Source organism: Geotrypetes seraphini, chromosome 2, assembly GCF_902459505.1.
Source record: "Geotrypetes seraphini chromosome 2, aGeoSer1.1, whole genome shotgun sequence".
Lineage (NCBI taxonomy): Eukaryota > Metazoa > Chordata > Amphibia > Gymnophiona > Dermophiidae > Geotrypetes > Geotrypetes seraphini.
In genome coordinates, this window is record NC_047085.1 from 429,232,232 (window position 1) to 429,246,618 (window position 14,387).

A 14,387-nucleotide genomic window follows, 5' to 3' on the forward strand; every position below is an offset into this window, starting at 1 on the left:
TGTTGTAAGGGGAAGGGCTCATCGCTGCAGGAGAGATGGCTCATCTCTCCTGCCGCGATGATGATCGCCCACCCCTTCCGAACTGCCCCGATGCCCTGCCCCGATGCTCACCCCAAAGTGCTGCGGTTCGGAGGGGTGTGGGTGAGCATCATTGCGGCAGGAGAGATGAGTCATCTCTCCTGCAGTGATAGGCAGGTTGCTGGGGCTGCTGAGCTGCAGCGATCAGCTCAGCGGCCCCTTTTTCGGCACTTATACCTAAGTAAAAACGTATAAGTGCTGACTAGGCAACCTGTCAAAATCTTTGGTTATACCTGTTGTTACACCTAAGTGTAGGTCGGCCCACCTCCCGCCCTTTTTCCGCCTCTAAAAATGCCTCTTTTCTCTCTGTGCATTTAGAGGTAGGGGAAAGGCCTAAGCTGGTTTTAGATACGTCTAAAACCAGCTTTGATTATGGGTACTTGGACAATTAGGCTTTTTGATCATCCAAGAACCCATTTATGCCACTTTTAAGATGATTTTTTTTTTTTATTATGAGCCCCATTCCCTTTAAGAGAAGTGTGATAAAGATTTTTCCAGATTTGACTAGAGAAACTCAGAGGTGTACAAAGAGTTTTATGTTGCTTAAACCTGGAGTGCTCCAATTACGGGCACTCTCTTTCCTTAAATATTCACGTAAATGTGTAGTTAAATTGAATTCAGTAAAATGTGTCTTTTTTTGAGTCGTCTCAGCTATCCTCATTTATCACCAATAGGAGAGTTCTCTCTAATTCACCTGTTAAGACCCTTGTTGATAATATAATGTAATCTGGAAAATTTAGCTACAGTTTGCTTTATTGATAGTAATAGTGGTATTCCATTTTTTCCCTTTGTGAATTTTCTTGTACACTGCCCCACATTGTAGTTGACTGTGTTCTACGATTGTTCTTTTTGTATTTATTATAAAATTTCCTCAAGATTTCTGTAGAAGTGTTTTTGCTTGGTTGTTATTGAAAATTTGTGAAATAATAAAAAAGAAACCACCACTACAGCCCTCCATCTGTAACCTTGAAATCTCAATTGATTCGACATTATCATTAAAACTGCAAATACATGAGGTAATAAAATATTGCTATTTTTCCATTGATTAGAATTTATTTACCATCTTTTTGAAGAAATTCACCCAAGACATTGTACAGCAAGAATAAGTTCAATACAAGCAATAGACAGTTACAGAAGTTAAAAATAACAGTACTGTACATAGTATGGTATAGTTTGCTACCTGCAGTCTCAACACAATATGCAATAAAACATCTTAATTGCAAATGGCGTAAAAGGAGATGGAACACATACACAGATAAAACAGAGTAATAGGAGTTAGAACTAACTTCAAGAAAGTTGAGAATGAAGTCAGAAAGATGCATAAATATAATCTCAGCTAGGGTAATAATAATAATAATAACTTTATTTTTCTATACCGCCATAGTCAAATGACTTCTAGGCGGTTCACATTGAAAGAAGGCTGGACAATCAGCGAATTATAGAATGCATGAAGAAAAGATGTTACATAATAAATTGGAGTTACATGGGGAAAGAATCCATGAGAGAAGAATGAAGTTACTTAATACATTGGGGTTACACGGGGAAAGAATACATGAGACAGGTCTGGGTAGGTGAGGATAGGCAAGTCCTGCTACAGCATGTACAGCTGGTGTTAGTAGGAAGTTAGTTGCTACTTCCATTAAAGGCTTGGGAGAAGAAAACAGAGAAAATCATAGTGGGGGTAATTCTATAAAGAAAGCACTAACATTTATGTAGCAAACATGCACATAAATAGCCAGGATCCTGGGATAAATGCATTAAATGCTGGGAAATCAACTACATGCTATTTTGTAACTACATACATATCTTCAACAGTGCATACTTTGCTGGGCAGAGTCTCTAGGCAGAACACATAGTACTAGCCTAATGGTCAGTACAGCAGACTGTGATTATGGCAAACTGGGTTCAATTCCCACTACAGCTCCTTGTGACCCTGCGCAAGTCATTTAACTCTCCATTGTCCCAGGTACAAAACCTGAGATTGTAAGCCAACTAGGGACAGAGAAAAAGTACCTGCATATAGGCCTGGAATCTATAAATGGAGTCATGATCAACAGCTTCCCACAAAAGCTGTGTCAATTAGGTGTCAATCATATGATGGCACCATTTATAGAATTGCAGCTACTTCACAGATAGGCACCAGAAATGTAGGAAAGGATTTTCAAGGTCTACATTTCCAACACCTATCTGTGATGAGAATTACAACTTCGGAAGCACCTGCCAACAGCTAAGGGTAACATAGAAACATAGAAATAGACGGCAGATAAGGGCCACGGACCATCTAGTCTGCCCACCCCAATGACCCTCCCCTATCTTTCTCTGTGAATAGATCCCACGTGTCTATCCCATTTGGCCTTAAAATCAGTCACGCTGCTGGCCTCAATAACCTGAAGTGGAAGACTATTTCAGCGATCAACCACCCTTTCAGTGAAAAATAATTTCCTGGTGTCCCCGTGCAGTTTCCCGCCCCCGATTTTCCACGGATGCCCCCTTGTTGCTGCGGGCCCCTTGAAAAATAAGATATCTTCTTCCACCTCGATGCGGCCCGTGAGATACTTGAATGTCTCGATCATGTCACCCCTCTATTTTACCCTTAGGGAATGGGCATCCTTCCTGCCAGTCTTCAATGGGGGTGGTGTTGGGGGTTCGGAAAGGGTGTCGGCAGAAGGCATCTCTCCTACTAGTTTTTATTTGGGGGGTTCAGGGGATCAAAGGAGCCAGCAGCAGGAGGGAGTGGGCATCCCTCCTGCTGAGTTACAATTCGGGGGTGTCGGGAGTTTGGGAGGGTCAACGGTAGGAGGGAATGGGCATCCCTCCTGCTGGGCTACATTGGGGGGGTTGGGGGTTCAGGAGGGTGGGCGACAGGAGGGAGTGGGCATCCCTCCTGCCAATTTTGGGAGTACATGGCGGGGGTCCTCTGCCGCAGCCGGCTCAGCTGATCACAGCAGGGGTATTTTCCCCCAATCAGGTTAGCAGGAAGGACTCTATGAAGCATGGTTTTGGGCAGTCCTGCTGGCTCAGTTGATTGGGGATTCTCTTGCTGCAATCAGCTCAGCTGGTCGCATCTACTTTTAACTTTTGCTGGCCTACATTTCAGGCATTTGTCGTGGCCCTAGGGAGAAACCTAGGGCCACTTAAAACTCACCCAAGGCCACTTCCGGGTGAAACCATGTCCACGCCCAGCCTTGGGCGAGTTTAGGTATCCCTACCCATCTCCTAGACCCGTGACAAATGCCTACAGTGTAGGCATCTTGCCTTATGGATTTTTTTCCTAAAAATGTGTGTCCCGATTGGCCTCCAGATGGTGGTAGGATGTGTCCCGATTAGGTGTCAGACGGTGGTAGGATCAGAAATACTCTCCCCTTTCATAAACACTAAGAGGCTGATTCTGTAAACAGGATACTCTTTACAGAATCAGCCCTAGTGCTTACGAATGGGGACAGTATTTCTGATGTTATAGTGGGTGATCACTTGACATCCAGTGATCCTCAGTTGGTCTAGTTTAATATTTAGTGATTTCAAATATTTTATTTTTATTTAGTCAGATATAGCAAGGGTTCATTCAAACGTGAAGGTTCTAGACATTAAAAAAACCAAACCCTTTGTTCAGAAGGGGGTTTATAGCAAGGAGTTGTCTGGATGGGAACATCTGGAAGAAGCAGGAAAGCAGTGGACAAATTCAAAGGAACAATAATAAGGGCAACAAACCATTTCTTAAGAAAAGTAAGAAATAAAGAAGACTGCTTTGGTTCTCAAAAGTAGCAGAAAAGGTAAGAAAAAAGAGATTAGCCTTCATAATTTACAAAAGATTGCAGAAAAAGGAAAAATATCTGGAAAAGTTAAGAGAAACTAGTAGAGTAGTCAGGAAAGGAATGATAGAACTAGAAGAAAAAATAGCTGACATGGTAAAACAGGGAGACAGTATTTTTTTAGATGTTAGTGATAGGAGGAAGTGCAAAACTGGGGTTGTGAGTCTCAAAGGTGAAGGGGAAGAATATGTGGAAGGTGATAAAGAGGCTGAATTGTTTAACAAAATATTTATTTCCTGTGTTCACTGCTGAAGGCCAAGAGCAGGACTGCAGAAGACAAACACAAATAGAAATGGAGATGTGGTAAATCATTGATGATTTTCAGAAGACTATGTTCGTGAAGAGCTAGCTAAGCTAAAAGTAGAGAAAGCGACGGGGCTGGAAGGAGTATTTCCGAAGGTACTGAAGGAAACAGAAACACAATGGCAGATAAAGGACAAATGGTCCATCCAGTCTGCCCATCCACAGCATCCACTATCTCCTCCTCTTCTTAAGAGATCCCATGTGTCTGTCCCATGCTTTCTTGAATTCATATGGATATTCATATTCTTGAATTCATATGCATATTCAAATTCATATTCTTGAATGCCTCCACCACCTCTACCAGGAGACTATTCCACACATCCACCACACTTTCTGTAAAAAAGTATTTCCTTAGATTACTCCTGAACCTACCACCTTTTAACTTCATTCCATGCTCTCTCACTCTGGAGCTTCCTTTCGACTGAGACTGTCCTCATGAGCATTTACACCACGTAAGTATTTAAACATCTCTATCATATCTCCCCTCTCCAGCCTTTCCTACATAGTATACATATTGAGATATTTAAGTCTCCTCATACACCTTACTATTTTAGTAGCCTTCCTCTGAACCAACTCCATCCTGTTTATATCTTTTTAAAGGTGCGGTCTCCAGGATTGTACACAATATTCTAAATGAAGTCTCACCAAAGTCTTACACAGTGGTAACTAGAGTGAAAACTAGCAGGAGGGATGCCCACTCCCTTCTGCCAACACCCTCTCCGAACCCCCACTACCACCCCCATTGAAGACTGGCAGGAAGGATGCCCATTCCTTCTTGCTGAACCCCCAACACTATCTCCCTGAACTTCAACACCCCTGAAACCCCTAAGCCCATCCCGACACTCTCCCAACCCCAGTAACTTTTTGAAGAAAGTCCCTCCGGTTGGCAGGCCTGCCTTTCCAAAATGGGATGCACCAGAAAGGGGAAGGTCCACCATTTTGAAGAGGTGGGCCTGCTGGCCGGAGGGAGTAAGCATCCTTCCAGTCAGACTTCAAAAAGGTATGGGGTGGGGGGATGTCTGAATAGGTTTAGAGATGTTGGGGAGTGTTGATAGTCGGGGGTTCTGGGAGGGTGTTGATAGGAGGGAGTGGGCATCCTTCCTGCCCATCTTCAATGGGGTAGTGTCGGTGGTTTGGGGAAGGCATTGGCAGGAGGGAGTGGCATCCCTCCTTCCAGTTTTCATTTGGGGGGTCTGCGGGTTCAGAAGGGTCAGCAGGAGGAGAAAGTGAGCATCCCTCCTGTCGAGCTACATTTGGGGGGTGTCGGGGGTTTGGCGTCAGAAGGGAGTGGGCATCCCTCCTGCCAGGCTACAATTAGGGGTTGTCGGGAGTTCAAGAAGGTCAGTGGCAGGAGGAAGTGGGCATCCCTCCTGCCGATTTTGGGGGTACATGTTGGGGAGGTCCTCTGCCGCAGCTGGCTCAGCAGATCATGGCAGGGATATTTACCCCTGATCAGCTGAGCCGGCAGTACTCTCCGAAGTGTGGCCACCTTTCTTTGCGATCAAGCTAAGGTGTGATTCCGGAACTTGGAGGCTGGATGGTGGCTGGCTGACAGTTGAGCTCCCTCCTTTTAAACAACAATTCTTCATCTATTTAATTATAAAATCCTCTAAAAGGACATCAACCAAGCAAAAGAAGCATATGGTATATGCGTTATGAGAAAAGACCAGCTGTAAATTCTAAACATCAGCAGATACTATGAGCCGTTCGCCTGTTCCTGCCTTTTGCCTGCTCTCATCATAACTGACATCTCCAGGGCTCCCAGGCCACCTCTCTTCCTCCAGGGCTCGGTGTGTGAGCGAGATCAGCCCCCCAGAAGCAGCCAGGAACCCTCTGAACTGCGGCAGTTGAGCCATTCGCCTGCTCCTGCCTTTTGCCTGCTCGCACTGCAGCCGACATCTCCAGAGCTCCCAGGCCACATCTCTTCCTCCGGGGCTTGGCGTGTGATCGAGTGCCGCCCCCCAGAAGCAGCCGGGAACCCCCCTGAACTGCGGCAGTTAAGCCGTTCACCTGCTCCTGCCTGTTCCCTGCTCGCATCGCAACTGACACCTCCGGGACTCCCAGGCCACCTCTCTTCCTCCGGGGCTCGGCGTGTGAGCAAGCTCCGCCCCCCAGAAGCAGCCGGGAACACTCCTGATCTGCGGCAGTTGAGCCGTTCGCCTGCTCCTGCCTTTTGCCTGCTCACACTGCAACTGACATCTCCAGGGCTCCCAGGCCACCTCTCTTCCTCCAGGGCTTGGCGTGTGAGTGAGTCATCACTGGACCTTCCTACACCTCAGCGCAGCTGCCAACTCTGCTGCAGAAAAAGAGGAGGAGTTAATGTGCCCCTGACCAACATGGCGCCCAGAACAGACCGCCCCCCCCCCCCTTACGATGTCACTGTTCAGTTTTTATCGGGCATTGTTGGGGCAGGTCGCGTTGGTGAGGATTGCCGAGTTGGAGCTGAAGTATGCGGGCAAGGAGATGCCTCCGGCGCAATCGCTCACCCAGCCTCTCCATCCCATCATCGCTGTCACCCCTGTCGCCGAGAAGCCGGCAGCCAACCTGGCGTTCGCCCGCCGCTAGAGGCACCCGGCCCTGACGCCTGCCTGGGCCTGCTGAGCAGCGTCGACTCAGGGAAGACGCTGCAGCCGCTAGCTTCGGCCATGAGGAGCGACCCCCCACGACCACCACCGCCACCACGAGGGGGAGGCCATGGTTGGCGCCGCAAACGGTCAGAGAGACGCGAGCGGTGCCTGTCCTGAAAGGAGACAGAATCAGCGAATTTGACATGCAGGCGCAGAGAGTGAATATCTTAGACGAGTTGATGACCGGAGACACTGGATTTGGGGCTTCCGGTTTGCTGACAAGGATCGGATGACATCTGGAGAAGTTTCGCAGCCAAAGCAGTGAAGTCATTTCAAGCTGGACTTCAGTCTTGACTGTTTGTTTTTATTTTTTCACTTTCTTTTTTAGTTTATGATATTTTATTATTAAATCTCATTCATTGTTTTGCCACTTGGTTTTTGTTTCCTACTTTATTATTTAAATTTCCCAAGAATTCTATAGTTTCAACGGTTCTCCCTTCTGCTTCTATTTCCCATCTCCCCTCTTTTTTCAACCTTTCAAAGTCCTTTAGACCATTGTAGTCTTATTAGAATGTTTATTTTCTTATTTTTTCTCATCTATCTCTATTTTATTTTTTCATTACTCTACTAATTGTCATTTTTCTAGGTACTTTAGTTAGATTGTGAGCCTTCGGGACAGTAAGGGAATATCTAAGTACCTATTTTACTTATAATTTTAATGCACCCTATTGTCTATTTTTTCTGTAAACCGCTTAGAATCCTAACGGAGTTTAGCGGTATATAAGAAATAAATTACATTACATTACATTACATTCTCTAACCGATACCTGTGACATGGGCACCGCTTCAAGAATCGGGAGATTAGGCGTCTGTCCATTAGGGCAGATGTGATTCTGTTTAGGACACCAGTACACGATTCTCAGCCGCTTCTTAGGCAGCCACCGAGACCGGCATCCTGTACAGAATCAGACCCTAAGTTCAGTATGACCCCATTTTACGTTGGTTTTGTTAACAACTGCAGGAACAGTTCTCCATGCAAAGAATCCAGATTTCCCTACTTTTGGAGACCCTGCAATAGGGATACCCCAATCAATATCTGACAAATTAAAATCACTTATTAGTAATACTTCCCCTTTTACAGCTATATTTTGAATGTCTTCAATCAAATTTCTATTCACTTCTGTCTGTATCATACTAAGGTAGATACAGTACATTTACTATTTCCTTTTCCCAGACTGACCCACAGTGCCTCTTCTTTACCCTGTAGGTCTAGCAATTATGTGGCTTTAATATAAAGCCACTCTCCTTCCTTTTCTTCCTACTCTGGTATAACAATATTCCAGTCATGGTTCTCTATGAACCAACTACCTAAATTGTTATCAACTATTGTAATTTTTAATATTATTTATTTTTTATTTGAAACATATAAGTCTGTTACTATAAATTATTAAAAAAATTATATTTAGTGTTATTTTATAAGTGCTCAGTCTTGTATATCTTACATGGAAACCAAAGCAAGTTATTACAGGACCATCATTGCGCTTATATGTCCTTTTTCAAATGCATTAAAGGCTATAAGTATATGCTGTAATTCACTATAAATGATAAATCAACAATGTTCAATCAAACAGAAAAAGTAGCAGTTATCTTGTCATATTAGATGGTCTTTGCCTTGGTTTACTTGACTTTGGTGCCACGAACTAATTTTTCCAAGAACGATATTCTTCTTGACTATGAACCAAGCTATCGCCATTAAATCCAAATTAGCCTCTTTCATCATAATCTCTAGATCCAAAAACCTATTTCCCATACTATGGGCATTAGTATACTGCTTTCCAGACTTTGCCCCTTTTCCCCATGTGTGTAGAGGCATTTAATGATTCACTTACCTGAGACCTGTTGATTGTTAAGTCTGTTAAGGATTCAGTGCATTCCCCCATGTTAATCAAATTGTTGGAATGGCAGAAAGCAGAGCACACATTGCACTCTACAGATGCTAGTTTTCTTTTTCTTCCTTATTTATGGCATGCAAGATTGGAACTTAGTGGCATTTTTCAGAGTGGGATCTCAGCTAATATAAAATAGTGCTGAAAATGGCTTTTTGTACATATACAGTAAATGAGTATTCTGTGAGGTATGATATAGCAAAGACTTGAGATATGCTTTGAAGCTTTAAGATTTTATTTGAGGAGTGAAAGGGGTGATCTATACTAATTTGTGGGAAGACAATAATGTTTTGTACTGTTTTGTCCTAAATATTGTGCTTGGATATGTATTTTAATTGTTTTACTCCCTCTTTTACGAAATCACATTAGGCTTTTTTATCGCCGGCCATGTCAGTATTAGCTCCGACGCTCATAAAATTCCTATGAGCGTCAGATCTAATACTGCCATAGCTGGCGATAAAAAAGCCTAACGCGGCTGCATAAAAGGGGGGTTAATTATGTATTGTTAGTGATAATGCAAAATATAAATCTGTTAAATCGATCAATCAATTAAAAAAAACAAACAGCCAATTGAAGACTCAATCGCTTCAGGATGCATTTGATTAAGTCTGGGCTCCAGAACCTGTTAACTTGTTTAAATCTTTCTTGTTTCCCTATCTCCAATTCTTCCTATTTCTCTTTTCTCTCCTCCCTGAGAACTCATCTTCCTCTCTTCCCACACACTATTTTCAATTCCTTACACACAAAACAGTCAAAATAACAAAAAGGGTTGCAAGACTTCTTTATTTTTATTCTGCAGAATAAATTTACATTATTTAGTATGAAAAATAATTCTAATTTATGCAAATATGCTGCATAATTGCTGCAGAATTTTGTTAATTTTACCACAAAATATCGCTACCTCTTGCTACAGAATCTTGAGAAATCTGCCTCTGCCACAGCAAACTGGAGCTTTGGTTATAACATTATTAGGATTAAGTCTGTAAGGCATTTTTGGAAGATATGATTATGAGGTATAGAAATGTTTCTAATGAAAAAGGTAGTTTATCTTTAAAGTGCTATAAACAACAACAAATAAAAAAGAATGAAGTAACTGCAAGTGTTAAAACAAAATTAAAGGGGCAGAGTCACAATATCTTCTGCGTAAATACGTAATCACATATAGTAGCTCAGAAATATTTACTAGGAAAACATGAATTGGCCAATTTGAATCTGACAAATTCCAAAGCAAAAACAAACATAAGTCATATCAAAATAGCATGCCAGAGAACCATCACGCTGGGCCTTTTATATTTTCTTAATGTGACCTTATAGTGGAATGTGGTTTCTAATGTTATTTTAGTGGACTAACAAAATCCAGATGTAAACGAGTTGACATGTAAAATTTTTTAAAAATTCATACAAGTCAGAAGTAAAATGTTTAGCTAGCAAATAGTGCATACTGATTGTCCTCTACATTTCTGTAATATAGCACACCATGCAGGAAACAGATTTTTCTTTCTTTCTTTTAATGGGCTGGGTTTACCATATATACTCAAATATAAATCGAGAATTTTGGCCCATAAAAGGAGGACTTGATTTATATTCGAGTCTCATTCAGCCACCCCTCCTACCTCCCAATGGCAACCTCACAAGACTTGGCAGTCTCGTGAAGTTGCCACAGGAACTCACAGCAGCCTTTTTTTTTTTACTACGGAGACTGCCAGGCAGGAGTATAGAAAGTTTGCTCCTGCTCTGGGTCACTTTTGGACCAACAGGGACCTAAGGTAGGCCTGAGGGGGATCTAGAAAGGGGTCAGGATGGTTGGTTACTGAGGTAACAGTCACTTTGGGGAAGGGAGGGAGGGATTGGTAGCTCCAGCTCCTCGCACCACTGGACCACCAGGGCAATAAGGTCTGGGACCGGTAGGGGAGAAGGGGGTGGACTGGCTGACTGCCTGGCTGCAGAGCCAGCAGACAGGACACCTCAGGGAAGAGAGGAGGGATCACTTCTGTCCTGGTTAGGGTTTCCAGATTTCCTCTTTAAAAAAAATCTGATTTATCCCCAACCCTACCTCATCCTGCCGCCAACTCCACCCAATTACACTCCCAGCCCTGCCCCCAGGCGAACATCCCATCTCCTTCCTCGAGGTCTGGAGGCCCTCTGTGCTTGCGCGGATGTCGACACTGTCATGCATGTATGCATATGTCATCATATCAATGTAAAAGAATGCACCGAAGACCTACAGACACAGCCCCAAGCTCGGGGACTTCCAAAACCTGGACAAACTGCTGGGTTTTGAACATTCCTCCAGGCACCCGAACAGTCCTTTCAGAGGACATGTCTAGGTTTTTCCAGACGTCTGGTACCCCTAGTCCTGGTACTTGAATATAAACCGTCAGTTTATATTCAAGTTAACATTTTTCTCCTAAAAAAAGGGGGAGGGGGTAGAAATGTTAGCTCGGTTTATATTTGAGTATATACAGTTCCTCCCTACATATGTATGCTTCCTATGCCTGGTGAATGTCAATAGAGGATAAAGAAGTTCCAAAGCTGATCTTCCAAGGGCCTACATCTGTGGCCACCGTTTTTTTGTTTCCCCCAAAAGTTCTATTCTATATAATCCTGCCATTGTAGGACCAGTCCTCAGTAGAAGGCAACAGACTGCAGCTTTTTGATATGCATATATCCTGATTCCTAGCTGTAGGTGTCACTGTTGCATAATTTTAACAGCTGGGATTCTCTGTTCCCCAGGATTTATGATCACTGCAGCCACAATGTTCTCAACCCACTTTTGGCACGACAATCAGGAGTTCAATCTAGATCCTGAACAAGTGGATTTCTTAAAATTACAATCCATGTAACATTTCTTATGTATTTTTTCATTGTTCTTTCTGGGAAAAACATATACACTTACATTTAAAACATCTATCTTGGCATTTCCTTTAAAGTTTTTTTTCTGTATTTTTTGGATTTTAACATAACCAAAGGTATTTCTGGCTCTTAAAGTAAAATTACATATGAAATCATTATTTGCTTCAGTTTTCTATATTAAAGGAACTTTTAGACGGCAAAAGATTGCAAATTTTGTCTCACACTTGCAGGTCCTTTTACTAAAGCCAACAGTGGGGTCAGCGCGCTAAATACTCCGACACTCATAGGAATTGATTGGGCATTGGAGCATTTGCCATGCAGCACTTGGCTGCACAGCTTTGTAAAAAGGGGGGGGGGGAGGTAATTAGAAAGCATTATAACATGCTTCTGTGAAAAAAACACAGTGAATTCTTTGCTTGCTTACATTCTTATATTAAGTATTAAAAAGAAGACAAGGCATACAAAAATCTATTTCTAGCTATTTAACAAGAAAATATCTAAAATGAATGAACCAATGCTTCTAAAACTTTAATACACATATATCTATATATACATTAATTTATTAACTTAAAAATATATTTTTTTCATAGTGTAATTATTTATTTTACAGATACTGAATCTGTATTCAGTCCTAACATTTTCACTGATTTGACCTTTTGTAAAGGTCCTCCATGGACAGCGACTTTTCTTACAGCAAGGTCTGCGTTAGCAAGAGATCCTCCTGTTAGCTCAGGTGTGCTATGTATTGTGACTAAAGGTCCACAGGGAACCTAGAAAAGAAATAAGTTTTGAAAATTGACATCAAATATGAATATTTTCATTATTAACAGTTCTATTTTCTACATTTGTTCTTTTAATTCAAGCATTTCCTAAACTGTCCCAGTTCAATAGCTTATTTTTTTTCTTTCTGTGATCTTTACAAATTTAGGGGCCTTTTTATTAAACTGCATTAAGCATGAATGCACACTTAACATGAGATGTGTTAAAGCCTTTTAAGGTAAAATGCCTGTCAGTGCATGCTATCAGGTGTTATTTATTTATTCTTGGGGTAATTTTTCTGATAAGAGGTGTGTCATAGGTGGGAAAGCACAATCCACCTAACGTGCTTGGGTAACTGGGTAACATGGAGTTAATGGGTGAGCCCTTGGAGCCGGATTCTGTAAACAGTGTTGTTATTAGTGGCTGCCTAAAAAAATGGCTGTAGATCATGTAACAGCACTGTTTATAGAATCGCGGCTTTCATCAAAGGTAGGTGCTGGAAATGTAGACCAGGGTTTTTAAAGGCCTACATTTCCGGCACTTACCTTTGACGAGAATCGTGTCTACGGAGGCACCTTAGAATGCCTAAGGTCGTGCCTGGTGTTAACCATGCCTACTTCAACCTTAAGTGTTCTAAGGCAGTGTTTCTCAACACGTGGTACCGTGCACCGCCACGGATATTGCCTGCCTGCCCCCGCTGCCAGGGATCCCTCCTTTCTGTCCACCCCCTCCGTCCAAACCAACCCAACCCCAGCTCCCAGTCCTCTCAGCTGGATCCGACCTCTCCCCAGTTCCCGATTCCCCCATCTATCAGCTCCCCACTGCTATATTTTAAAAACTTTGGGCAGCCAGCAGCCTACGCAGAACGCTGCAGAAAGAACACTTCCGGGGCAATGGCAGACAGCAGGCTTCATTCCCAATTCCCCCACCTACCAGCTCCCTGATGCTGTATTTTAAAATCTTTGGGCAGCTGGAGGAGCAACAAAGCCAGCCTCCCGCCATCTGCCTGTCCCGGAAGTGTTCTTTCTGCAGTGTTCTGCCTACGCATGGGGTTAGGAAGGGAGGGAAAGAAAGAGATGCTGTCAATGGGTGAGGGAACAGGAAAAGAGAATTATTGGATATAGGTGTGGAGTAAAAAGGAAAGACATGGTGCACATGGGGAAAGGAAGAAAGAGGAAAATTGGGCATAGAGAGAGAGAGAGAAAGGAAAGAGGTAGAGATGCATGGGGGAGAGAGGGATGAAAGGGAGAAATGTTGGATATGGTGTTGGAGAGGGAACAGAGGGACAGATTGAAGGGGATGCAAGGTGGAGGAATATTGGACATAGTGATGGAGGGAGAGATGTGGCATGGTGTTGGAGAGGGGTGATAGAAGGAGAAATGGGCATGGGGTTGGTGGGCAGTAGTGAATAATGCTGCACATGCTCCAGGGGATGAGAGAGGATGTGGCAGTAGAGGGGGTGGGAGAGATGCCTGGATCACTCAAGACAGATGGGCAGTGAGAGAGAGAGAGGGAGACATGTTGCCAATAGGGGTAGAGGAGAGAGGAAGAAAAGTTGGACTCATGGAGGGACAGAGAAAGATGTTGGTTGGGGAAGGGAATGAAGTCTGAAGGAGAGGAAGCATGCAGGAGGCAAAAATAAAAAAATATTGGATGCACAGTCAGAAGGAAGTGTAACCAGAGACTCATGAAATCACCAGACGACAAAGGTAGGAAAAATGATTTTATTTTGAATTTAGTGATCAAAATATATCCATTTTGAGAATTTATATCTGCTGTCTATATACTGCAATATATTTGTATATTTTTTTTATAGTTGTTACTGAGGTGACATTGCATATTTTAAAGTCATCTGCCTTGGCCTCTTTGAAAACCCCCTGAATATAAATGATGATTAAGATTTTCTCTGTGTACCGTGTGCTTTGTGTTTTTAAAATTTTGTGGTTACCATTATGTATTAATAAGATTATATTGTGTGTATATGAAAAATGGATGGAAGAAACTGCATTACAATACTATTATTATAGTATTATTATAGGGGTGGGATCTGGGGCAGAACTTGTGTGGGGGTA

General features: G+C 42.8%; 1 protein-coding gene across 2 annotated transcripts in view; it reads right to left on the bottom strand.

The window, feature by feature from the left end:
- Positions 1–14,387, bottom strand: part of LOC117354200 (GTP-binding protein 10-like) — a 366,380-nt gene that overhangs the window by 113,464 nt on the left and 238,529 nt on the right. The window contains exon 23 of one of the 2 annotated variants that reach the window (XM_033931248.1): positions 12,062–12,326. The exons of the other annotated variant lie outside the window; for it this stretch is intronic. Coding sequence (XP_033787139.1) covers positions 12,156–12,326 — 171 coding nt within the window. The 3' untranslated portion in view covers positions 12,062–12,155. Of the gene's footprint in view, positions 1–12,061; positions 12,327–14,387 lie in introns of those variants that run through there. 2 annotated transcript variants of the gene reach the window in all.